General features: G+C 37.0%; 1 protein-coding gene across 1 annotated transcript; it reads right to left on the bottom strand.

Moving 5' to 3' along the window:
- Positions 1–752: 752 nt before the first annotated feature.
- Positions 753–27,797, bottom strand: LOC121377310 (peroxisomal acyl-coenzyme A oxidase 1-like). Its single transcript, XM_041505247.1, has 14 exons — positions 27,572–27,797; positions 23,887–24,049; positions 22,956–23,116; positions 21,339–21,446; positions 20,541–20,660; positions 19,875–19,990; positions 19,170–19,339; positions 17,870–18,032; positions 16,638–16,828; positions 13,641–13,796; positions 7,891–7,996; positions 6,125–6,271; positions 3,463–3,669; positions 753–2,649 (listed from the first exon to the last, which is right to left on the bottom strand). The coding sequence occupies exons 1-14, from the start codon at positions 27,687–27,689 to the stop codon at positions 2,563–2,565; spliced, it is 2,013 nt and encodes a 670-aa protein (XP_041361181.1). The 5' UTR covers positions 27,690–27,797; the 3' UTR covers positions 753–2,562.
- Positions 27,798–27,955: the final 158 nt, after the last annotated feature.

The raw sequence follows: 27,955 nt of genomic DNA, 5'->3' as shown, positions 1-27,955 counted from the left end.
TGTCTATGAGATTGTGCATATAAAAGATCCCTTACTACTAAATTAATGAAAAAATGTAGCGGGTGTCCTCTCTAAGACTACATGTATATGTCAAATTTTCCAAATGTTTGGTATCCAATTGCCGATGATTAATACATTGATGTGCTCTAGTGGTGTCATCAAACAAAACAAACTAACGTCCTACAACGGAACACTACCAGAGTAACTGGTGTAGTGGTTTGCTACAATCAAAGACTAATTCCCCCACCCCACCCCACCCGTCCCTTTTTGGTTGTGTGAGGGGCAATATTTAGTTCAGTCGGCTTCGGTGATGTCATGGTTAAGCCATCGGGCTACAGGCTGGTAGGTACAGGGTTCGCAGCCCGGTACCGGCTCCCACCCAGAGTGAGTTTTAACAGCTCAATGGGTAAGGTGTAAGACCACTACACCCTCTTCTCTCTCTCACAACTAACAACTAACCCACTGTCCTGGACAGACAGCCCAGAGAGCTGAGGTGTATGCCCAGGACAGCATGCTTGAAACGTAATTGGATAAAAGCACGAAAATAAATTGAAAAAAAGAAAATGTTCAGTTGGTAGAGTACCTGCCTGAGATGCTTTGAATGTAAGAACGAATCTACTAGGCAGCCACATTGGGGGTTTTTCCCATCACAACCTGTGTGATATTGAAGATGAATTTAACGGAACAAAGAATTGTCTTCCAGGTGGTCTCATTAATTTGTTAACAAAATAAAATTAACAACAATAATAAAGTGATTATTTAAATTATTTTAATAAAAATATATAATACATATGTATGTATATACATGTATGCATGATTTAACAAAGTATTTCACATATTTGCATAGTCAGCAGATTTAACAATATATCATGTGTTGATTTTCTGTATAACAGGTATGAATAAGATTAATACAATACAAATATCAGTGTTCAAAATAAGCACTCGTCCGTTTGTCCTGACAAGTGAAAATCTGCTCGGACAAGCAAAATGTACTTTGGTGGTTATCCGGTCGACAAATAAAAATGTTCAATGCAGTTTCATTTTGAGCAATCAAGGACATTGTCCTTGCACTTGAATAAAACATCATTTATTTGCACAATTCAATTATAGGTGGACAAGTAGATTTCTAGATTTATCTGTTATGTGGACTAATGAAAATTTCTGCTTATTTCCATCACTGAATATGTATATGTTCAATATTCCAGGTAATACAAATACGTACATAAAAAATATCTAATTATAGAATTAAGGTTGAAAAATTTATATTTTATTAGTCTGCTGTTCATGTACCGGTAAGTCAGTAAAAATTCACACCAAGTGTAGTCTGTTAGCCAACAGCAGAATATAATATTGATATTAAATAATAAAACTTCAGTGTTCACTCATTGAATCAGGTTTTTAACATACCGTATATCATTTTAATTGCAATATTTTATTTCACTTTATAATTGTATGTGTAAAGTAAAATTGTTGAAACAAGGGTAATAAATAGCACAGTAACTATAATAAGAAAAGAAAAGAACCAAACTGAAAGTAAAACTGGTATCGGACTAATCTAAAGTCTGAATCACTTTGTTAACAACAAAGATGAATTATTCTCCATGTACCTTTAAATACTGTTAAATTTAACCCACATTTTGTCCAAACACATATCTTAAAAAAGCCACTACAATGACCCAGATTCCACATACTCTATCATTAATTTTGCAGCCAGCCTGTCGAATTGATGGTTATATTTTTTAACTCGTCCATCAGTAGTTTCACCTACAAACTCATTTAATCATACATGCAAAAATATAGTCTAACTAATGCAATAACATTCCACTGATGTTTCAATTTCAATTTACTGCCCAATACAGAACAATCTGGTGTAAGCAAACAGAGATAAAAATTATATAACATCAATAACAACAACAACAATTAATAATAATAACAATATCACTGTACAGGCCAGACGGAGACCCAAAATTTGTATTGTATTAATAGTAATAAAATTACTATAATAATAAAGTGTATATTATAAAAATAAAATGGTCAAAGTACATGTACTTGGAAATACACACTGTAATTAAATTAAATTACTGCCCCATTGATAGCCGGAACCAGAACTCTACGTTTAGAAATACAGCTGTCAATCAATGTCACCATTATTGTATGACATATACATGTAAGTTGCAAAATACAGTGTAAATTGTTGCCTTTCAACATAATAAATAGGACAGTCTTGATGTAAATTGTTGCCTTTCAACATAATAAATAGGACAGTCTTGATGATAAATATTAAGTTGAAAACATTAATTTGTTAAAATACCGGTATTTTTAAAAACAATGATTCCATATGAAATGGCAATTTGGCCAATATGTAAGTAATTTAACAGAATTCTGAAAAACCTGAATTCTGAAAAACATGAGTTATGACGTCAGTGGTCATAAAAGAGTTACATGTACATGTATGCACTGGTATATTTAGAAATCGTCTCGCCCTATGATCAGACAGGGTTATCTAGCCCTGCACAAAAGCTGGCTAATTCAGTAGATGAAGCCAAAAACAAAACTCTGTTCTCATAATCTGGACAGAATCTCCGGATCAACTTTCAACTTCATCGACTGCATGAATGGCTTTAAGTATTTGTAATAGGAGTCGTGAACCTGAAAAAAAATAAAAAATAAAAAATACGATAGCTATTCAATAAATAGGTATGGTAATGCTCTTTGGAGGGGGGGGTGGGGGGGGGGGTGGGGTGTTAACGTGATTAGTTACATAACATTTTCAAACAATTGTCTAATTTTTATTTATAAAGTAAAATGCAACCACTTACTGCTATTTTGTTCTTTAACAAATGAGTTTCTACATGTATGTGTATTTAGTATGTATAACACAATCAAACCAACATATTTATACTAATGAAAAAAACTAATAATATTGGTCAAAATATGTAATTATATGACAAGCCCCGTGCTTATAAAACGTTGAGAGTCCAGCTTTGATAGTGTACTCATCTTGGTACCGACTCCCACCCGGAGTATGTTTTATTGATTTAATGGGTAGGTGTAAGGTCAATACACTGTGCCTGCTCTCTCACTATCATTCCAGTCAGTGCTTCATAACTGGTATAACAAAGGCAGTGGCATGTACTATCTTGTCCGTTAGATGCTGTATATAAAAGATCCCTTGCTGATAATTGTTAAGAGTAGCCCATTGTGTGGCTGCAGCAGGTTTCCTTTCTCAATATCTACAGTATGCTGTCTTTAACCATATGTCCGATGCCATATAACCGTAATTAAAATATGTGGAGTTTGTTGTCAAATAAAACCTTCCTTCCATCATCTCGCACTAACCCCTAACTAAGCACTAACCCACTGTCCTGGACAGAGACCCAGATAGCTGAGGTGTGCCCAAGTAGTAGAATTGAATGCAAGCATATAAATAAATGCTTGTGATTGCAGAATACAGTTACCTACCTCACTTTCATTCAGTTTTGATTGTTTGGCATAACCTAGCAACGCGTCGTAGACGTTTCCGTCGAAGCGCCCCAGTGCACTGTTTAACACAACGTCAGGGATGTCGAACGCATCTACCAGCGCAACAGCATTGTTCCTCACATCTGCCAGCAGCTCATACAGTTTCTTATCAACCAGTTCGGTCTGCTGTCTCGACATGTAGCCATCCTGAAATAGACATTTCATTAAAGAAGATGACTGTAGTCTTTATCTATCTATCTATCTATCTATCTATATCTATATCTATATATATACACATGTATATATATAAATTTTTATTATATACATGTATATGCAGAAAAGAGCTATCCCATGAAAGACAGCTACATTTCTCTTTTTCATGAGGTATGAGGTGTTAATGTTTAACAAGCATTCTGAGATTATTGCTAAGCAAATACATGTACCGGTCTCCTACCAGGCACAACAAATATCCCAAGTTCAAGGGCCATAAATCTGTGAAAAATGGGTAAATCAACATGAAAATCAACAATCTGTCACAGTACATGATAAAGTTCATCTATTTACAGGGCCGTAGATAGCGGGGGGGGGGGGGGGGGGGGGGGGAAAGCATTATAGAAACTTAAAGAAAATTATCTTCTTAACTGTTTGAGGAGTTTTAGACTATTAACTACTCAGTTGCCCCCCCCCCCCCGAAACCAAAAATCCTAGCTATGGCCCTGATTTAAACTTCAAAAATTGCAAAAAAAACCCAGTTATTTTCTAATAAAATATATGAAATTTACTTGCAAAATTAAAATAAAATTAAACAATTGTTTTTAAAATTTGCAATTGGCGAATTTGGCGAGTGCCAGAGCTAGCCCTGTGTGGGACAGACAGACAGACAAGAATGGAGATGAAACCTAGTCTCCTCCAGATGGACTGGTAGGGGGCTAATGAAGAGAACTAACTATAATGTCTGTGGTTGTCAAAAATTATTTCAAATTGATATTTTTAAAATTGAAACCTGTCTTGTAAAAATTACCTTGTGAAGTTACAGTGTTTGATTTATTTATGATAAAATAATCAAATAAAAAAGTAACATTTTCAGCCAACACTGTTTATTCATGCAAAATAATTGTTTAGTACCTCAGCTATTATATATGTTTTATATCCATGCTTACAAATGTAGATAAAGGAAGAAACGATGTTGATAAATTTACACTCTGTTCTGAGCATTGCTATAAGTCTTAGTATTTTATTCATGATCACAGATCAAAAACCAAAGTTCTATTTTATCTGCACATTTGGTTACATATTTAACAATAAAAACCAAGAGATATGAATACAAACTCCTTAAACTGTGTGATTTCATTGTGTATAAGGGGACGGGACGTAAGCCAGTGGTACAGCACTCGCTTGGTGCGTGGTCAGTGGGGGATCAATCCCTGTCAGTGGGCCCATTTGGCTATTTCTCGTTTCAGCCAGTGCACCACGACTGGTATATCAAAGGCCGTGGTATGTGCTATTCTGTCTGTGGGATGTTGCATATAAAGGACCACATGCTACTAATGGAAAGATGTAGCAAGTTTCCTCTCTAAGACTATATGTCAAAATTACCAAATGTTTCACATCCAATAACTGATGATTAATAAATCAATGTGCTCTAGTGGTGTCGTAAAACAAAACAAACTTTCATTGTGTATAATTGCTAAATCACGACAACATATATTTAATATCTACAAAGTCATTGTTTGTGAGCTCCAAATTGTCCAATAATTAATGAATACTGTATGTTATGCAGTGCATGGTTAGTTCTCAGTGACATATTATAGTTTATATTTCCCCAGTTATGAGCGTCCGCTGGAGTAATATTTTTTACCATTACGGCTTTTTGACAGTTAACCTAACTATTACTTACAATATTTTGATTAAATTATTAATGTTAGCAAATCCATTATTTGGTTGTCCTAGTGTTTGTGCCCGCTCAAAGTTAAAAAAGAAAACAGGTATGAACCTTTGAAACTAGAGTCAGCTGGCTTGAAGAACTGAACAGTGGTTCAGTGGATAAGACGCTTGACTGTCAAGTTAATAACATTGGTTCGAAAACCATTAAAGTTGACTCACACTTTCATTCATCTTACTCAACAACCCATGAGTGTAGTCTTTTTTACCTCTTTTTTTTTGTTAAATATCCCACTGCCTACTTTGTTTTCTCTCCCCTGAAATCCATCTTATTTCTTGCCAATCTGGCTGCTCCTCCCATCTTTTAACTTCCTTCACTGTCCACCTCCACACCCCAGTCCTTGTCTCTCCAACCGCGACAGGTGCTTTCCTTTCGTGACCATCCATGCCACACACCTGCCATTTCCCATTAGCTTTAGCTGTGGGCTTAGTTTGACCACTTCAGAGAGTGTTCAGTAGTTACTTCTGGCATTATTAGGAGGCAGTTATAACCACCTACTATACTCTCCTACTACTGACAGTTCCACAGGTGCAGTCTTTATGTACCTGCCAACATCCTTGTCCTATGCAATTATTATTTTTCACCCCAACCACCCAGAAATTCAAGTTGAATGTGTGATGAATCATGGGAACAATCACACCCCTTAAAAACAGATAGCCCAGCATGTGTTAGTCATACATAACAACAAAGGTAAATGAAAATGAGAGGAAAAAACCTCACCTCAAGGAAGTCACCGAGATTTTTGTGGATGCCGTACACGGCGTAGAGCTGACACAAAGTGTGAAGGGTGTTTTTCACATCCGTGTCAAGATCTTTACTGTGAACCTTGTCCACAAACATCTTCAGAACAAACATGTGGCAATGGCCCTGTTAATAATAACATTTAATAAAAACAAATTAAATTCAAACAAGCTATATACGAGAATTTATTTTATGGATCTCTTAAAGGCATACTGTCACAGATTTAAGGACCTTATTTCTCTTTTAATGAATAATAAATCAAAATTACATTATGTTTTTTACAGACCAAATCCAGCTATTGCATTACTTTAACTACATCATGATGGAGTAAAATCCATGTCGACCCTCTCAGCAATGTTAGGTTTTGAATTATGGACCACTGCAATAATTCAATTATTTTTACAAAATATATGTATCATTAATAAGTGGAGTATGGTGGTTACGTAGATGGTTGAATAAAGTATGTTTAGGGACAAATCAAATATATATATTTTTAAGTAATACTTCATTAGGTCATGTAATAGGTTAGTGGTCTGTAACAATATGCCTTTAATAATACGGATTTTAAAGTTTTAAAACTCTATAATAAGAATTTTCTAAGTTCTAACATGTGGCAATATCCCTCTTAATTAAAAACAATAAAAAATGGACTATTTACAATGATATTCTTAGATTGATAATACATTTTAAGGTGCTAGGTGAACATTCACATGAAGTGTCAATTAATATTTATTGAAAACATTGTTGCAAGGCGATCAAGTTCTGGCTCTCCTAATATTGTCTAGGTGAGTGTGCAGTGGAGTGCAAGTAATCACTTGCCTTTCCTGGTGAAGACTTATAGTTATACATTTATTCATATCCCAACAGAGAGATAAGCTATTGAAATTTGAGTAACTTAAAGCTGCTGATTCTAGTTATTAAAACAATGTAAAATATTTTCAGCTATTACATTTTTTTTTACCATTAGCTTACACATTACTTAAAACATGTTGTTTAAATATCAATTTGGCAAATTCAACGTGTTTCTAATTGTCTTAGTGTTTGTGGTATCTCAAAATACACTGTACGTGGAACAGAAAGGATAAGTATCTTGGGTGCTAACCAGGGTCCGTGACGTTAAAGGTCCATGTCAAAGTAGAAACTACAATATTTAGATATTTTCACATTTATTTGTAATAAATAACAACAAATTAATCAATCTCAAATAATAATTTTTAAAAGTCTTGTACTGGACAACAAGAGGGGTTTCCTGAATTTATTTGTGGCTATTCATAGCATGGTCACCATCTTTGTTTCTTTGTCAGTTGTCTGCTGTAACATCACTAATGTAATTCACTCAAGATTCCCACCTAAAATTAAAATTTGTACTAGTAAATAAGGTATAAATTTTATATTTCAATGCAAAAATTAATAAACATACTGATTGAAAGAAATAAAGGATCACACAGATAGCAACAAGAAATAATGACTGCATCAAAAATCAATTCATATTGTCAGAAGTTGACTGGGAACATATCGGCAGCACATTCAACACTACAGACATTCAATCCCACATTACAACTTGGTATGAAATACAGACATTACTACGCTAGTAGTAAATTAAACTTGGTCTACAATTTGATGTGTTCCCTTATTTCTTTCCATCAGTATATTATTGGTGGGAACCGCCATTATTGCAACTTTGACATAGCACCTTTAACTCTACAGTGATTTACTGTACAATGTAAGCCTAAGAAAGTCTATACCATCGCTGCCTGACAGAGCATCACACCGGACTGGTTGGAGGCGTGGCCGACAGTCTTCCCACGTGTCAAGTGATGTTCAATACTTTCTGCAGCTTTCGCTATTAATCTGAACAAAAGAAGAAAGGAATATTTGTTTAACAACATTCTGTGAATGAATGTTCCTCAGGGAACGTCTTTTTTCATACTATGGAATTTACTTCTAAATATTTATTTCTGAGCCAATTGATTTCTAAATTGCACACAAAAGTAATATTTTTTTTATTTGCAAAACACTTTTACTTTCAGAGCTCACACTAGAACAAATTTTGGTTTAGCCAATTTTCAGAAATGTAAAATATTTCCTTGAAATTTATTAAAATGTGTTTAATTTGAGGAGTATTTATTAGCCAGACTCAATTTTGTAGCCATTTGTATAAAAATTAGCAATTGGCTAATTTGGCAATGTACAGGGAGAGCCCTGACTTTTAATTATTCTCATGTCAAACCAAACTGAAATTATTTACAAAAATACATTTTTGTAGGAAGATGGTAGAGACGATATATATCATGGTAATTCGGTGTGTAACGGTTGATTAGACACATGGTTAAGGGAGGGGAAATGTGTAACGTTACTACTACATATCATATTTGTTGCAAACTGCAGCAATACAAGGGTATTTTATATACCGTAACTGTTTTTTATAAACAGGAGGTTCATGCCATGGCCTTTGATGTACAAGTTACAGAGTACCAAAGGGGTGTATCATATAATTGGTTTTATAAACAGGAGGTTCATGCCATGGCCTTTGATGTACAAGTTACAGAGTACCAAAGGGGTGTATCATATAATTGGTTTTATAAACAGGAGGTTCATGCCATGGCCTTTGATGTACAAGTTACAGAGTACCAAAGGGGTATATCATATAATTGGTTTTATAAACAGGAGGTTCATGCCATGGCCTTTGATGTACAAGTTACAGAGTACCAAAGGGGTATATCATATAATTGGTTTTATAAACAGGAGGTTCATGCCATGGCCTTTGATGTACAAGTTACAGGGTACCAAAGGGGTATATCATATAATTGGTTTTATAAACAGGAGGTTCATGCCATGGCCTTTGATGTACAAGTTACAGGGTACCAAAGGGGTATATCATATAATTGGTTTTATAAACAGGAGGTTCATGCCATGGCCTTTGATGTACAAGTTACAGGGTACCAAAGGGGTATATCATATAACTGGTTTTATAAACAGGAGGTTCATGCCATGGCCTTTGATGTACAAGTTACAGAGTACCAAAGGGGTATATCATATAACTGGTTTTATAAACAGGAGGTTCATGCCATGGCCTTTGATGTACAAGTTACAGGGTACCAAAGGGGTATATCATATAACTGGTTTTATAAACAGGAGGTTCATGCCATGGCCTTTGATGTACAAGTTACAGGGTACCAAAGGGGTATATCATATAATTGGTTTTATAAACAGGAGGTTCATGCCATGGCCTTTGATGTACAAGTTACAGGGTACCAAAGGGGTATATCATATAATTGGTTTTATAAACAGGAGGTTCATGCCATGGCCTTTGATGTACAAGTTACAGAGTACCAAAGGGTTGGGGGGTGGGTGGGTATACTGCCCTCACCCACCCAGGGACGACACAGTGTAAAACATAGTGGTACGGCCAGTGGTTGAAAGACTCGTTTCAAATTACCTGTGATGCACATTTTCACAGATTCCATAAATATAACCCAGAAAAGAACAGAGAAGTGGTACGGCATGGCCTTTGATGTACAAGTTGCAGAGTACCAAAGGGGTATATCATATAACTGGTTTTATAAACAGGAGGTTCATGCCATGGCCTTTGATGTACAAGTTACAGGGTACCAAAGGGGTATATCATATAACTGGTTTTATAAACAGGAGGTTCATGCCATGGCCTTTGATGTACAAGTTGCAGAGTACCAAAGGGGTATATCATATAATTGGTTTTATAAACAGGAGGTTCATGCCATGGCCTTTGATGTACAAGTTACAGGGTACCAAAGGGGTATATCATATAATTGGTTTTATAAACAGGAGGTTCATGTCATGGCCTTTGATGTACAAGTTACAGAGTACCAAAGGGGTATATCATATAACTGGTTTTATAAACAGGAGGTTCATGCCATGGCCTTTGATGTACAAGTTACAGGGTACCAAAGGGGTATATGATATAATTGGTTTTATAAACAGGAGGTTCATGCCATGGCCTTTGATGTACAAGTTACAGAGTACCAAAGGGGTATATCATATAATTGGTTTTATAAACAGGAGGTTCATGCCATGGCCTTTGATGTACAAGTTACAGAGTACCAAAGGGGTATATCATATAATTGGTTTTATAAACAGGAGGTTCATGCCATGGCCTTTGATGTACAAGTTGCAGAGTACCAAAGGGGTATATCATATAATTGGTTTTATAAACAGGAGGTTCATGCCATGGCCTTTGATGTACAAGTTACAGGGTACCAAAGGGGTATATCATATAATTGGTTTTATAAACAGGAGGTTCATGTCATGGCCTTTGATGTACAAGATACAGAGTACCAAAGGGGTATATCATATAACTGGTTTTATAAACAGGAGGTTCATGCCATGGCCTTTGATGTACAAGTTACAGGGTACCAAAGGGGTATATCATATAATTGGTTTTATAAACAGGAGGTTCATGCCATGGCCTTTGATGTACAAGTTACAGGGTACCAAAGGGGTATATCATATAACTGGTTTTATAAACAGGAGGTTCATGCCATGGCCTTTGATGTACAAGTTACAGGGTACCAAAGGGGTATATCATATAACTGGTTTTATAAACAGGAGGTTCATGCCATGGCCTTTGATGTACAAGTTACAGAGTACCAAAGGGGTATATCATATAACTGGTTTTATAAACAGGAGGTTCATGCCATGGCCTTTGATGTACAAGTTACAGGGTACCAAAGGGGTATATCATATAATTGGTTTTATAAACAGGAGGTTCATGCCATGGCCTTTGATGTACAAGTTACAGGGTACCAAAGGGGTATATCATATAATTGGTTTTATAAACAGGAGGTTCATGCCATGGCCTTTGATGTACAAGTTACAGGGTACCAAAGGGGTATATCATATAATTGGTTTTATAAACAGGAGGTTCATGCCATGGCCTTTGATGTACAAGTTACAGAGTACCAAAGGGTTGGGGGGTGGGTGGGTATACTGCCCTCACCCACCCAGGGACGACACAGTGTAAAACATAGTGGTACGGCCAGTGGTTGAAAGACTCGTTTCAAATTACCTGTGATGCACATTTTCACAGATTCCATAAATATAACCCAGAAAAGAACAGAGAAGTGGTACGGCATGGCCTTTGATGTACAAGTTGCAGAGTACCAAAGGGGTATATCATATAATTGGTTTTATAAACAGGAGGTTCATGCCATGGCCTTTGATGTACAAGTTACAGGGTACCAAAGGGGTATATCATATAATTGGTTTTATAAACAGGAGGTTCATGCCATGGCCTTTGATGTACAAGTTGCAGAGTACCAAAGGGGTATATCATATAATTGGTTTTATAAACAGGAGGTTCATGCCATGGCCTTTGATGTACAAGTTACAGGGTACCAAAGGGGTATATCATATAATTGGTTTTATAAACAGGAGGTTCATGTCATGGCCTTTGATGTACAAGTTGCAGAGTACCAAAGGGGTATATCATATAATTGGTTTTATAAACAGGAGGTTCATGCCATGGCCTTTGATGTACAAGTTACAGGGTACCAAAGGGGTATATCATATAATTGGTTTTATAAACAGGAGGTTCATGTCATGGCCTTTGATGTACAAGTTACAGGTACCAAAGGGGTATATCATATAACTGGTTTTATAAACAGGAGGTTCATGCCATGGCCTTTGATGTACAAGTTACAGGGTACCAAAGGGGTATATCATATAATTGGTTTTATAAACAGGAGGTTCATGCCATGGCCTTTGATGTACAAGTTACAGGGTACCAAAGGGGTATATCATATAATTGGTTTTATAAACAGGAGGTTCATGCCATGGCCTTTGATGTACAAGTTACAGGGTACCAAAGGGGTATATCATATAACTGGTTTTATAAACAGGAGGTTCATGCCATGGCCTTTGATGTACAAGTTACAGGGTACCAAAGGGGTATATCATATAATTGGTTTTATAAACAGGAGGTTCATGCCATGGCCTTTGATGTACAAGTTACAGAGTACCAAAGGGTGGGGGGGGGGGGGGGTATACTGCCCTCACCCACCCAGGGACGACACAGTGTAAAACATAGTGGTACGGCCAGTGGTTGAAAGACTCGTTTCAAATTACCTGTGATGCACATTTTGACAAATTCCATAAATATAACCCAGAAAAGAACAGAGAAGTGGTACGGCATGGCCGTATCGGCCGTACCATCTGCACCGCCCCTACCACCCCATTGATCCTGAAACCCACTTCACCACAGATGAGTCCTCTACCACTGAACTACATCCCACAACTAAAACTAAATTTCATTACATTCTTTACAATTTAACGTCATCCCATTGGCCCAGCCATAGAAACGCGAGTTTGTTCATTTCTCATGACATCGGATGACATCACTTTGTATTAATTTGAAAGTTTGTCTTACTGAACATTATTGATTAACAGCCCAAAAATAAATCAAAATAAAATATGAACTTTTAGTGTTATTAATAAGCATGTTTCAAATTTAATTCTAAGTACTTTAGATCATAAACCAGTACTTATTTTCTTAACATTTCATCTGTAAATGTAAACAATATAGGTGCATGCAACGTTATAGTTTTAAACAAATTACAAATGGGGCAAGAATTAACAGATGAAGTAACATTCTGAATATCAGCATATCTAAATCAACACTGTAAGATGAAAAACATATTTGGTACTGATAAGTGATTGTTTAATTTTCACATTGATGTGAATCATCCAAAGTGTACGATGCATGGACAAAGAGACGAATGAATAAATGATAGAATGAATGAATGGATGGATGAATGGATGGATGGATGGATGGATATGGATGGATGGATGGATGGATGGATAAAAGAAAACTGTTTTGTTTAACACCACCACTAGAGCACTGTTTTATTAATCATCGGCTATTGGATGTCAAACATTTGGTAATTCACAGTGTTAGAGGGGAAACCTGCTACATTTTTCCATGAGGTCAGATCAGGTCATAGGTTTTAAGGTGCACATTCAAAGCAAGCTGTTGTAGCACACGTGTGTCATGGGTGCAGATGTCGACTTGTGCCAGCTCCTCCGTCCAGGACAGGAACATTTTTCCATTAGTAGCAAGGGATCTTTTATATGCACCATCCCACAGACAGGATAGTACATACCACTGCCTTTCATATACATGTACCAATTGTTATGCACTGGCTGCAACGAGAAATAGCTCCATGGGCCCACCGACGGGGATCGATCCTAGACCAACCGCACAGCAAGCAAACTATGTCCTGCCCCATATAAAAATTAAATACAGTGTAAAATGTTGGGACAAAAAGACAAATTAATGAATGAATGGATGGATGGATAGATAGATAGATGAATGAATGAATGAATGAATGAACATACAGGTATGTATGTCTGATAACACCTTGATACAAACAAAAACAATCTATAAATAAAACAGATTTCATTCAAATAATTTAAACTGGTTTCCAGAGATGATGTTAAATTCTCACAGTAGTGAAAATACCTGTGTGCCCGATGTTCGTACATGTCTACAAGAGATGATAGAGAAAGGTCACTTGATAATGAACACCTACTGCCCTCTAGTGGCCGGTTGAGGTAAGAAACAAATCCTGTGAGTTGCTGCCCTTGTTTAACTTGGGAAAAACACTTCATAAGGAATCTGGAAAAAAATAAAATAAAGGTTGCACACCACTATAAACTTCTGCATAATTTCAATATAATTATTACTGTCATGTTTTGTGTGAAAAATAGGACAATGTTGAGAGAGCTACATTCCTGCTATTTTAAAGAAGTACAGTTGCTTGATAACTACCATGCAAAAATTAGTTGTACACCTTTAAACTAGAGCACCACCTGCATGGTTTATTGTCAAGAGTTTGCTTTGTTTAACAACACCACTAGAGCACATTGATTAATTAATCATCGACTATTGGACGTCAAACATTTGGTAATTTTGACACATAGTCATCAGAGGAAACACACTACATATGTTCTAATGCAGCAAGGGATCCTTTATATGCACTTTCCCACAGAGAACAAAGAACAAAGCACATACCACAGCCTTTGACCAGTGTGGTGCACTGGTTGGAACGAGAAAAAACCCAATCAGTTGAATGGATTCAGGTGGTTCGATCCTGTGACACAAGCACCTCAGGCGAACACTCAACTAACTGAGATAAATCCTGCTCTCGGTTTAGTGTCAAGTGGACAGAAACAAGATGATAATGCAGTCAATATTAGTTGGATTGTTTAGACTGTAAGTTTTAATAGTGGAGAAAGACCAAAACGTTGAGTCCTGCATGATAAACATGGGTTGAGTACACAACCAGAAAAACAAAACAACATAATACACAGGGTGCAATATTGTGAGTGAAATTCTGATATGGCAATTAAAATTCACAAGACACTTGTCTTTAGGCAAGTAGGTTATCTTGTCAGTGTCTGAGCCTGTGGTTATATTATAAAACTTTGAGTCTCGACTCGAATCTCTAATGTCAATGAAATTGTTCTTCACTGCTGGTGATTGCATCTTCAAAGCAGTCTCGCAAAAAAAATAAAAAATATTGGTGTTTAAACGTCTTTCAAATGTTCAAGTAGATAACATTATTAATACTTATATCTTGCATGAAGAGTAACAATCACGAGTCGGCTAGTGATTTCTTTCAGTTACAAGCCAATTAGTGAGTAAATATAAAGTGCTGTTTGCGCCCCAATACATGGTGATGAAGTGGTGGGATGGAAAAGAAAGAAAGTTTGTTTTGTTTAATGACACCACTAGAGCACAGGGCGAGACGTAGCCCAGTGGTAAAAGCACTCGCTTGATCCTCCCTCAATATCTGTGTATTCCGTAACCATATGTTCGACGCCATATAACTGTAACTAAAATGCGTTGTTAAATAAACCATTTCCTTCCTTCCACTAGAGCACAGGGCGAGACGTAGCCCAGTGGTAAAAGCACTCGCTTGATCCTCCCTCAATATCTGTGTATTCCGTAACCATATGTTCGACGCCATATAACTGTAACTAAAATGCGTTGTTAAATAAACCATTTCCTTCCTTCCACTAGAGCACAGGGCGAGACGTAGCCCAGTGGTAAAAGCACTCGTTTGATCCTCCCTCAATATCTGTGTATTCCGTAACCATATGTTCGACGCCATATAACTGTAACTAAAATGCGTTGTTAAATAAACCATTTCCTTCCTTCCACTAGAGCACAGGGCGAGACGTAGCCCAGTGGTAAAAGCACTCGCTTGATCCTCCCTCAATATCTGTGTATTCCGTAACCATATGTTCGACGCCATATAACTGTAACTAAAATGCGTTGTTAAATAAACCAGTTCCTTCCTTCCACTAGAGCACATTGATTTGGATGTCAAACATTTGGTAATTTTGACATATATACATGTAGTCTTAAAGAAAAAAATTGCTACATGTTTCCATTAATTAGTAGCAAGGAATCTTTTATATGCACCATCCCACAGACAGGATAGCACATATAACGGCCTTTGATATACCAGCCGTGATAACGAGAAATACATGTAGCCCAATGGACCCACCGATGGGGATCGACCACAGATCGACCGAGCATCAAGCGTTCACTTTACCACTGGGCTACGTCCCAGCAGAAGGTGAGATGGAGGTTTTAAAGCTAAGTTCAGAAAGCGTTACCTGGCAGTCTGCAGTAATAACACTGTGTGTTCGCCCTCGTACGTGCACGCTGCACAGAACGCCTGATAGATGGAGGTTTTAAAGCTAAGTTCAGAAAGCGTTACCTGGCAGTCTGCAGTAACAGCACCGTGTGTTCGCCCTCGTACGTGCCCGCTGCACAGAACCCCTGATAGATGGAGGTTTTAAAGCTAAGTTTAGAAAGCGTTACCTGGCAGTCTGTAGTAATAACACTGTGTGTTCGCCCTCGTACGTGCACGCTGCACAGAACCCCTGATAGATGGAGGTTTTAAAGCTAAGTTTAGAAAGCGTTACCTGGCAGTCTGCAGTAACAGCACCGTGTGTTCGCCCTCGTATGTGCACGCTGCACAGAACCCCTGATAGATGGAGGTTTTAAAGCTAAGTTCAGAAAGCGTTACCTGGCAGTCTGCAGTAATAACACTGTGTGTTCGCCCTCGTACGTGCACGCTGCACAGAACCCCTGATAGATGGAGGTTTTAAAGATAAGTTCAGAAAGCGTTACCTGGCAGTCTGCAGTAATAACACGGTGTGTTCGCCCTCGTACGTGCACGCTGCACAGAACCCCTGATAGATGGAGGTTTTAAAGATAAGTTCAGAAAGCGTTACCTGGCAGTCTGCAGTAATAACACTGTGTGTTCGCCCTCGTACGTGCACGCTGCACAGAACCCCTGATAGATGGAGGTTTTAAAGATAAGTTCAGAAAGCGTTACCTGACAGTCTGCAGTAATAACACTGTGTGTTCGCCCTCGTACGTGCACGCTGCACAGAACCCCTGATAGATGGAGGTTTTAAAGCTAAGTTTAGAAAGCGTTACCTGGCAGTCTGTAGTAATAACACTGTGTGTTCGCCCTCGTACGTGCACGCTGCACAGAACGCCTGATAGAGCGCGGCAAACGCACTGGCCCCGCTGAACCCGTGTCCGCCACACGACATTCGGAGAGTTTCCAGCATGGAGGTGGCAGTCCACGTACCAAACGCCTTCAGGCCGGCAGATATCATATGCAGCTGAAACACAACACTGCTTGTCAGTAGAGGATCTACATGCAATGGCGTAGCCAGCATGAGGCAGACGAGGCACTTGCCTCATCTGGAATTTCCCCAGATTTATTTTATTTTTTCCATGACACTGATATTTATTTTATAGGTCTGGGTTTGCCTCAGCATTTTTTCCTCTCTGACTACGCCCCAGACATGTATCCCAAGTTGTAAACATTGTAACTTGTTTTCGGTCTATATCTTTTTAATTATTAACATTACAATAGTCTTAAATTTTGTTGAGAATATGAATATCTAAGTTTATATTTAGTGCATTTCTGGCCATCCAAGTTTCTAGCAGCTCGATCAATATTAGTTTTTGCCTACATAGTCTGGACTATTTTGGGTGTTTGCATTTTAATAATGTTTTGATATTTGGAATAACTACATGTAGATTTTAAAAATTATTTAATATAGTCCAAAGAAAAATAAATCCAATAGTGGCAATTTTCCATCACAATGTTTGGTGGCCATTTTGATTTTAAAATGTCAGCTATGTCAAATCCATATGGGTCACTATCATATTTTATTTTAGTGAGGTTATCCAATCAGAATCCTATAAATTAATTGTGCAGAAACAAGTGCAATAGAAAAGAACTTGTTTTATGAACTTTTCCATGAACAAGACTAGATACCATGGTCTTTGACAATGGTAGTTTCTAAGCTGTAAACTATCTGTGGTAGTTTCTAAACTGTAAAATATCTGTGGTAGTTTCTAAACTATAAAATATCTTTGGTATTTTCTAAACTGTAAAATGTCTTTGGTAGTTTCTAAGCTGTAAACTATCTGTGGTAGTTTCTAAACTGTAAAATACCTGTGGTAGTTTCTAAACTGTAAAATACCTTTGATATTTTCTAAACTGTAAAATGTCTTTGGTAGTTTCTAAACTGTAAAATGTCTTTGATAGTTTCTAAACTGTAAAATACCTGTGGTAGTTTCTAAATGGTAAAAGATCTGTAGTAGTTTTTAAACTGTAAAAGATCTGTGGTAGTTTCTAAACTGTAAAATACCTGTGGTAGTTGTTCCATTGCACCTTTGTCCATTTCCTTGGTAACCTGATGGAAGAAGGTTTGCAAGAACTTGCCAGAGAACCAGAACGCATACGCTGTTGCAAGGCAAGGTAGCAACTTGAATTGTTGAGTCTGATAGTCTAACACCTGGGCCTCTTTGCCACTACAATACATGATTGTATGTTTATAAAACCTCATCAGATTGGTCCACTACAATACATGATTGCATGTTTATAAAACCTCATCAGATTGGTCCACTACAATATATGATTGCATGTTTATAAAACCTCATCAGATTGGTCCACTACCATACATGATTGCATATTTATAAAACCTCATCAGATTGGCCCACCACAATACATGATTGTATGTTTATAAAACCTCATCAGATTGGCCCACCACAATACATGATTGCATGTTTATAAAACCTCATCAGATTGGTCCACTACCATACATGATTGCATGTTTATAAAACCTCATCAGATTGGCCCACCACAATACATGATGATATATGGGGGTGGGCAGTTACCACCCTAAGAATCTCACTTTTTTTACTCCAGAAAATAGCATACACATTTCAGGGTTTAATTTGTATAGTGTTTCATTTGTTTATAAAAAGTAGTGCCCTCCCCCTCCCTAGGATTTTGATCAGGGTACGGCCCTGTCTGCTGAGACAAATACCGATTAACTAGATGAGGTTGATATTCTATTTATCATATAGCACTTCTAAAATAATATTTTTGTTCAATATTTAAATAAATCTTAGAAAAACGTTATGCTGAGGTATACAGGTCTTGTTGACTTGTAAACAAATGACTCATTGACAGCAACACATTATTACTTAGAGACCTTGCATACCATATTGTGTGTCGTACTGATTTTACGTAACGTGTCAGGATTTTTGTATTGCCCAAGCGAGAGCAAGGGTAACACATGAATCCTGACACAAGTTTCGTAAAATTAGTTCTTTATTATCCATATTATTATTGTTGTTGTTTTCTTTATGAACAGCAAGACCCAACTCAAAATGTTTCAGCCACAACCAGAAGGAGATGACAAAATGACGTCATATTTCAAATACATAGTCTGAGCTAGGATGAGAAGCAACGTCATGTTATGTCACAATTACGTCATCACACTTGTTATTACACGTGTGCTTTGTATGATTTTTATTAACTTGGTTATGTTGAACCATGTGGATAATAAACTAAATTATCAAATGGGTTTATGGCATGGATATCATGGGTAAGTTATAGGATAATTATAATTATTCTATAGTCCAACTATTATATTTGAATACCCAGGAGTTATTTCCACTTGTCTTCGTACCGCACTGTACCGTATTGCTATGGTACAACCTTTAGCCAGAGCGAATGCTGCAGCATTCATCAAAGCAGCTCGAATGCTAGTCATTGAACCGTAAGCCATTTTTGGATTCTTTGGTTTCACAAACGTGCCATCCATTAACACCTGAAAATAAAAATGTAAAATGAAAAGTTAATGAGGGCACACTGATTTACATGTGTATTAACCATCAGCTATTGGATGTCAAACATTTGATAATTCTGGAATAGCAGGCTTTGAATTTTACCACAGTATCTATGCCAAGTGTCCTAGTTGCCTTTTTAACTTGCCTTTGTGACTTAAAAATCGGATTGTTGGCAACAACAACATTATAGGGGCAGGCTGGTTTTTGCCCGAATTAAACAAAAATGCACGAATCTGGGTAACATGTTTTTAAATATATTAGACTTACTGCAAAACAGCTATACAGGGTTGCAAACGATTCACTATGCATTTTTACATGGATTACAACTAATTCTGCATGTAGAATGATGGAAATACATGGTAACAAGGCCTCAGGTTAGCACATTTTGCCCAAATATCTATATTGTTTTTGCACAAATTTTAGGATTTGTTCCAGCGTTAAGGGAGCAATTGCCCACCTCCCGTTTTGTATGTTTATGAACTAAGCACAAAAAAACCTACAGTCCGACCTGGTTACCTGCGAATGACGCATCAACATGTAGTTCCGTGGTATTCTCACACTTTCAAGTTTGAGGAACCCGTTGTCGATACCCCCAAAAGAAAACTTGGTTCCAATATCTCCAACAGTGACCCCTAAAACAGTAATATATTTATCAAATAGTTTAGGTTCTGAAAACAGCTTTTAGGATAAAATTCCTGCAAAAAGGTTTAATAACTGCACAGAAATATTACTACTGAAGCTTGCATGATACTGAAAATAAAATATTTCTCTTGATGTCCCTTACATTTCACCTTCAAGAACTGTTTTTCATTTTCTGGAAAATATGTCAGCATACAGGTATAACAGTAAAAAATTAAGTATAAAATTCAGTATAGATAAATAGATAACTTCTCACAGAAAACATAAGTTGAAGAGTTCATTACCAAAATGTGATATATTAATTTAGGTCATTTTGTTAAAAACATGATTTAGCTGCAACATGAAGCACAGTTTTAGCATCCTAATTAATGACATAAGAGTTTCTGTCATATTGCTGAATTATACCAACATCAGTATAACTTCATTGCCATATTGAAAATGAAGTTAATTGGTGTATAGCATTTTGGAACTGAACTCTTCGATTCAAATATAACAGGCAAAGTTGAATGATTTGTCCACAAATAAAGACCAATCCATATCTACCAGGCAGAGTTTCATGTGTGTCGAAGTCGCGCAGTGGTACGATGAAAAACTGGAGACCGTGATGCTTTCCTCGAGTGTAGAGCTGAGCTGCCACTACACAGATGTTGCACAGCTTGGCCACTGGAAAATAAAGTTACACTTTGTTTTGTTTAACATCACCACTAGAGTACATTGATAAATTAATCTTTGGCTTTTGGAAGTCAAATATTTGGTAATTTTGACACATAATGTTCCTAAGAAAACGTTTTTAAAGTTAAACTCTGTTTTGTTTAACACAGTCACTAAAGCACATTGATTTATTAATCATCGGCTATTGGATGTCAAACATTTGGTAATTTTGACATATAGTATATAGAAAAAAACTGCTACATTTTTCCTTGGAAGGTGATCAATTCTATGACTAAGCCACACGTACATTCCAAAGCATTATCATTATTATTATTGTTACCCATATGGTTGAAAATATCTTGGTACATATTAAAGTGATACATCCCACTAGAATAACAAGTGGGATGTAACACTTCAACATCAGAGACTGGCGCACTATAACCTTACAGGAATGTCAACCAAACAAGTTGAGTGGTTTGGGTAATAAATAGGATATTAAACTTGCTAACATTTTGTATCATGTTTATGTCCCTCATGAAATAATTTTCACTAAAGCTTGTGATAATTGAAAAATTTTCACTTGGGACATAAACATGATATGAAATGGAATCTTGTTTAAATATCCTATAATTATTAAATGCATCCAATGTATTTTGGTATGTGTACGTGTAGTTCAGTACTCATACTTACATCCGCCTGGCCAAAATTTGATGGATGTCAGTGTTGGGGAGTTCAAAACGAATTCTTCTGTTGTGGCATCGTATACTGCAGTAGTTTCGAGTCCTCGGATGTTCGACCCTAAAATACAAAAACATATTATAAAAAGAAAATCATCTAACAGTGGATTTAAAAGTGATTTGTCATCAATCTTCATGTATCTCGAGAAAAAGGGGGAAGGGACAGGCGAGAAATAAAGGGAGAAAAGTTCATGTTTGTTTGACGACACCACTAGAACACATTGATTTATTAAACATGGGTATTAGATGTCAAACATAAATTTGGTAATTTTGATATACATGTATAGTTAGAGTGGGAACGCACTATATTTTTCCATTTGTAGCAAGGGATCTTTTATATGCACCATCGCACAGACAAGATAGCACATACCACGGCCTTTGATATACATGTACCAGTTGTGGTGCACTGGCTGGAAGAAGAAATAGGCCAATGGAGTCACAGATGGGGATCCATCCCAGACCAACCACGCATCTATAGCTACATCGGGGCGGGACATAGCCAAGTTGTAAAGCATTCGCTTGATGAGCAGTCAGTTTGGGATCGATCCCCGTCAGTGGGCCCATTGGGCTATTTCTCGCTCCAGCCAGTGCACCACGACTGGTATATCAAAGGCCATGATATGTGTTATCCTGTCTGTGGGATGGTACATATAAAAGATCCCTTGCTGCTAATCAAAAAGAATAGTCCATGAAGTGGCGACAGCGGGTTTCCTCTCTCTATATCTGTGTGGTCCTAACCATATGTCCGATGCCATATAACCATAATTAAAATGTGCTGAGTGCGTCATTAAATAAAACATTTCCTTCCTTTCCTTCCTATGGCTACACATGTATGTCCCACACATAAAGGCAAAGGGCAGGCATGGGGAAAGGCTATCACATGGGGAAAGGCTATCACATGGGGAAAGGCTATCCCATGGGGAAAGGCTATCACATGGGGAAAGGCTATCCCATGGGGAAAGGCTATCCCATGGGGAAAGGCTATCCCATGGGGAAAGGCTATCACATGGGGAAAGGCTATCACATGGTAGAGGGACAATGGGGAACAGGAAGGGAAACAATGTAACGTTATGGAAAAGGACGAGAAAGCATGTACATGTAATAGTGAAAGGCGGAGGAAAATGGGGAGGGATGAGAAATACGTAATATGGAGATATAGGATCAGATACTGCAAGGGGTCATGCAGATATTAATCTCTGGCTGTACCATTAAACAAGACAACCTTTAGCTTTATAACAACATCCAAAAATAAAACAACATTTGGCTTACTGTAAACTAACCAACCATGTTTTTAAGTGGGGTTGTCAAAATGTTAACATGACAATAGTTTCATGGTCCTGATAATTCAATTTATCATTCTTATAATTATCTAATTTCTAACCAATATATTGTGTAATCAGAAGTTGATCAGTTGTCAACTGATTATAACATTGATCACGGTAACAACCACTACAGCTTTTGACTCCTTCGTCAAGTTTGATCAGACGGTAAGAAAACCAACACAATTTAATTATATATTATAACAGCTCTGTAACCTGAACATTTATTAAAATATTAATACAACACGAACCATGGCCGATCTCTGTTTGAGCATATGTTCCAAAGATCTGATAATTGTTTCCCAAAGGCAGCCATTTTGCTTTTTGTTCTTCGGTTCCCTGACTGATAATGGTCGGAAGGAAGGCAACTTCATGCAGGAATGCTGGATTACCTAACTCGGAAAAATACACCCTGAAAACAGAATTAAAACTATCATTTTAAAAATAAAATATGAAATGAGCTTTTAAAAGCTGAAAAGCATATCACTTGCAAAGTTATAACCCTGCAAAATTATGACCCTACAAAGCTATGATCTGTAACAAAGATATGATCTTACTAAAATATGCTCCTATAAAGATATAATCCTACAAAGCTATGTCATGCACACCTACATGTATGACCCAACAAAAGCTAGGATCCTACAAGCACTATGCTCCTACACAGCAATGATCCCACAAAGCTATCATCACACAAATATATGATCCTGCAAAGCTATGTAGTTATAAAGTTACAATCCTGCAAAGCTACAATGTTATAAAGTTTGATCCTGCTAAGAACTACAATGTATATGATCCTGTAAAAAAAACCTATGATCGGCCTACAAAGCTATGCATGCTAAGCCACATCTAACTATCATCTTGGAAAGCTATGATCCTGTAATCTTAGGCTTCTACTCCAAAAGTTCATCATTGAAAGTAAATGGTTTGATGTATGATGTAAAAATTATTTCTCTGTCTCTCTCTATCTTATTTTTGTCAGTCTCAGAAATAATGTTCTTAATTGAATATCAATTGTTTATTTATATATATTTACTTTAAAAAAAAAAATTGTTGCATCTGTATTTTATAATGGATGGAGAGGTCTTAAACTGGCAGGCACTAGCTGCCTGTTGACCAATCCATTACGGTTACTAACCACTACCATACAATTTGGTAACTGAATATTGTTTAAACCAATCTTACTGAGTGAAGTGAAACAAATCGATCGGTTTAGTAAGTCCAAGTTCTTTCGTCTGTCGGTAAAAGTTCATAGTTTGTTTTACACTGGCATCGTAGAATTCTTCTCGCGTCAGTGTACAAACTGGCGGGCCATTTTTAAAATGAGGATCTTCACTTGCCAATGCCTCTGAAAAATATTAATATTATAATAAATGAATATTAAGAATCTCAGATCAAATTCAATTTGAAAACAGGGGTAGCTGCAGGACTTGTCTAGGAAGGGGTGCAATGCATGTTGAAAACCCCCCATCTAAGTACTGCAAAATACACTATACTATTAAAATACATTAATACTTTAATCCAGAATTTTACATCCAGTCAACCTACATTTGTAAATAAAGTGAAACCTCTCAAAAGTGGACCCTCTGTAAACCGGAATTCCCTCAAAGCCAGACGTTTTTCATGGTCCATTTTTAAATATCTGTGCAAAAGAAAACCTGTCTGAACAGGATACCTCTTAAAACCGGACATTTTACTCGGTCACGAGGGTGTCCGGTTTAGAGGAGTTTCACTATATTACATCTTTAACATTAACAAGAAAACCAATCATTACTTTCACAGATTAGCATCAGAAGAAAGTACATGTATGAAAGAAAGGGAAAAAGGTTTTTATTTACCGACACTCATTAACTCCACATATATTTAATTACTGTTACATAATGGCAGCAGACATGTATGTATGCTAAGGATCACAGAGATAATCAGAGAGGAAACCTGTTGCTGCTACTATGGTACTCTTTCCAATTGGCAGCAAGATATCTTTTATATGCACCATTCCACAAACAGGTTGTAACATGCTTCGACCTTTGTTATATACCAGCTGTGGAGCACAGACTGGAACGAGAAATAGCTCAATGGGCCCACCGACGGCATCAATTGATCTAAGTTACACCAACTACACAGAAAATGAGCACTGTAGCCCTCGGGTACATTCTATCCATTCTTTTAGCCTTAATCAGAAATGCTACATTGTGACTGACAGAACATTATTTCTATGACATCAAGACCTGATGACAGCTGGTCAGTAACTCTAGCTGGTCAGTATGGTTTGGTACAAAGAACATTTATTTTTCCTAATGACACTCCTTTAATGTGGTCAAGTATTGTAATAATATATCTATAGCTAAGTTTAAATATGAATATCGATATCAATAACAAAAATGTTCAGTATTCCAATGTCACTGTACATCTGTTTACAATAACAATAAACCCCCTTTCAATGTTAAATAATATGTAGGTGCCAACAGGTTTCTTCCTGTAGTGTGTGTATTAGTGATTAATAAGTCTAATATTTGTTATCAGAGAACTTGAAAACGATCGATGTAAAGGTCTTTAATGTCAAACATACATGTAGGATTGTTGTTGTATTAGAGTGGGAATCTTTGACTATATCGTTTGGAAGGAAAAGACTGCACAGATTGCACAGGTTTGATATGCAGTTTACTCTGGCTGTAGTGCAGCCAGTAAAGTTTGTTTTATTTAACGATGCCACTGATTTTTTTATCTTATCATCGGCTATTGGACATCAAACATATGGTCATTCTGACACTAGTGTTTAGAGGAAACCCGCTGTCGCCACATAGGCTACTCTTTTATGACAGGCAGCAAGGGATCTTTTATTTGCGCTTTCCCACAGGCAGGATAGCACAAACCACGGCCTTTGTTTAACCAGTTATGGATCACTGGTCGGTGCAAGTGGTTTACACTTACCCATTGAGCCTTGCGGAGCCTTGTGGAGCACTCACTCAGGGTTTGGATCGAGTTGGTATCTGGATTAAAAATCCCATGCCTTGACTGGGATCCGAACCCAGTACCTACCAGCCTATAGACCGATGGCCTAACCACGACGCCACCGAGGCCGGTCATAGTGCAGCCAGAGTACTCTGACTGTAAGAGCTCTAGCTAGATAAGACATTTGGAAGGTTATTAATACGGCTAATAACCGTCCAAATGTCCGTCTAGCTTTCTTACAGTCAGAGTACTCGAGCTAGCTGTAATAATATTAGTGCAGGGTGCACATTAAGTCAACAGGGCTCGAACTTAAGAATGTGTTGAAATGTTTTTGCCATCTGTAAAATGTTCACTGATGGCAATTTTGAGCTTGCAATTTTAAATTGGTAACTTTATCAACAAATATTTATTAAAAAAACCCCAAAAAACAACAAACAAAAATAGTCCCTTGAACAGATGCAATAATTTTTAACCGTCGGCAAAAACACTGCCATCGGTGAAGCCTCTGACTGATGGCAAATCATATTGACACTGCGGCAATTGTTGTCAGTGCCGTCATTAAGTTTGAACCCTGAGTCAATACTTAATGGAAAAAATGAAAATTGTAACAGGTTTCCTCTCTAGGACTATAATTATGTCAAAATTACCAAATGTTTCAAATCCAAATCTATGTGGACTGTTTTGAAAACAAAAACAAATGATCATGATGAAAACGTTATATATTTTTTATTACTGAAGTAAAACTTTAAGTAAATATTACTGATGTAACAAGCTAGGGTAACAATACTGAGCTTGCACATCCAGTGTTTCTGCCAGAAAGAAATATTTAGGTATGGCACTGTGGAAACGAATGCAACCAGAGGATATGGGGGGCCTCTCCCAGAAAAAAAGGGTTACGTTTAGAGTTAGGATTAAGAAAATCATACAGTAATAATAAGAGTAGGTCTAATTAATTCTGTCAAAAGGTTAATTAAAAAAAAAAAAAAAAAAAAATTTGGGTATGGCCGTTTTACCATCTGGCAAAAAACCCGACATCAGACATTTTGAATTTCCTTTATTAGGACAATTTTTTAGTAGGCCTAAATGAGCTCAGGATATTGCTATTTTATAAAATACACAAAATGTGAATGCTGGTCAACTCGCCCCAAAACCAACTCACCCGTGTTTGGACAACTCGCCCCGAACTTAAATACTGTCCATAGATAATTGTGATGAAATTAAAAATGGACGTCTACAACTTTGGAGTAATTTTATTTATTAATATTACAGTTATTACGACTATGCATTTATTAAAATGGTTTTATATTGGGTAACCCTATCTAGCCTATTTTAACAACGTTTGTGCGTTTGTCCCATATATCTTTATAAAGGAAGGTAGGAAAAGTTTTATTTAACGACGCACTCAACACATTTTATTTATGGTTATATGGCGTCAGACATTATGGTTAAGGACCACACAGATATAGAGGAAACCCGCTGTCGCCACTTCATGGGCTACTCTTTTCGATTAGCAGCAAGGGATCTTTTATATGTACTATCCCACAGACAGGATAGTACATACCACAACCTTAGTTACACCAGTTGTGGAACACTGTCTGGAACGAGAAATAGTCCAACGGGTCCACCGACAGGGATCGATCCTAGACCGACCGCGCATCAAGCGAACGCTTTTGCTTTACCACTGGGTTACGTCCCGCCCCCATCTTTAAAGAATGATCAGACAAGGCTTTTGTACTCCGACTGGTGTGCATATTCAACAATATTTAATGCACATTATTGTTTAAAATAGTGGTATATTTAATTAATAAAACGGTAATGATATGAGAATAATGAGTTGAGTAAACCGCTTGGGCGAGTTGGTTCTGGGGCGAATTGACCAGCTTCACAAAATGTGACATGTTATAAAAAGTAAACTAACCAATATATCGCTTTCTGCGAGTTTCTTGGGAGCCATTGTACAACAAGTGAGTTAATAACAATGGATCAAATGTTGCTCTTTTCCTCTCACGAACAAGCTCTGGATTTACAACAGCCATTTTCGTTCTGGACTGGGGATCAAAGGTCACTGTTCAACTTAGGACATAATTTTATCGGTTTCGACCATGACCTTTGAAGTTTGATAGTTGGAATAGCAGTAACTGAGAGCATGGGAATCATATATAATAAAATTATAAAATATAATTATGTCGAAGGGTATAGTTATTATTTTGTTCATCAGTTCTGTATATCGGTATAGTTCGTATAATTCCGGAAAATCCAAACGTTCTGAAAGGAAGTCTCGCGAGACTTTGTATCCCCGTAG

The sequence above is a fragment of the Gigantopelta aegis genome, chromosome 7 (assembly GCF_016097555.1).
Source record: "Gigantopelta aegis isolate Gae_Host chromosome 7, Gae_host_genome, whole genome shotgun sequence".
Classification (NCBI taxonomy): Eukaryota; Metazoa; Mollusca; class Gastropoda; order Neomphalida; family Peltospiridae; genus Gigantopelta; species Gigantopelta aegis.
The sequence above is the reverse complement of the archived record's forward strand: the minus strand, read 5'-3'. Positions and strand labels throughout refer to the sequence as shown.

What these genes read in the sequence shown, in the direction of transcription:
- LOC121377310 (XM_041505247.1), bottom strand. Translation starts at nt 27,689, where the DNA reads ATGGCTGTTGTAAATCCAGAGCTTGTTCGTGAGAGGAAAAGAGCAACA. An exon ending in GATTTGTTTCACTTCACTCA is followed by an intron (nt 23,117 to 23,886) that starts GTAAGATTGGTT and finishes TTCTGTTTTCAG; the next exon opens with GGTGTATTTTTCCGAGTTAG. An exon ending in ATCTCGGTGACTTCCTTGAG is followed by an intron (nt 3,670 to 6,124) that starts GTGAGGTTTTTT and finishes TGTCTATTTCAG; the next exon opens with GATGGCTACATGTCGAGACA.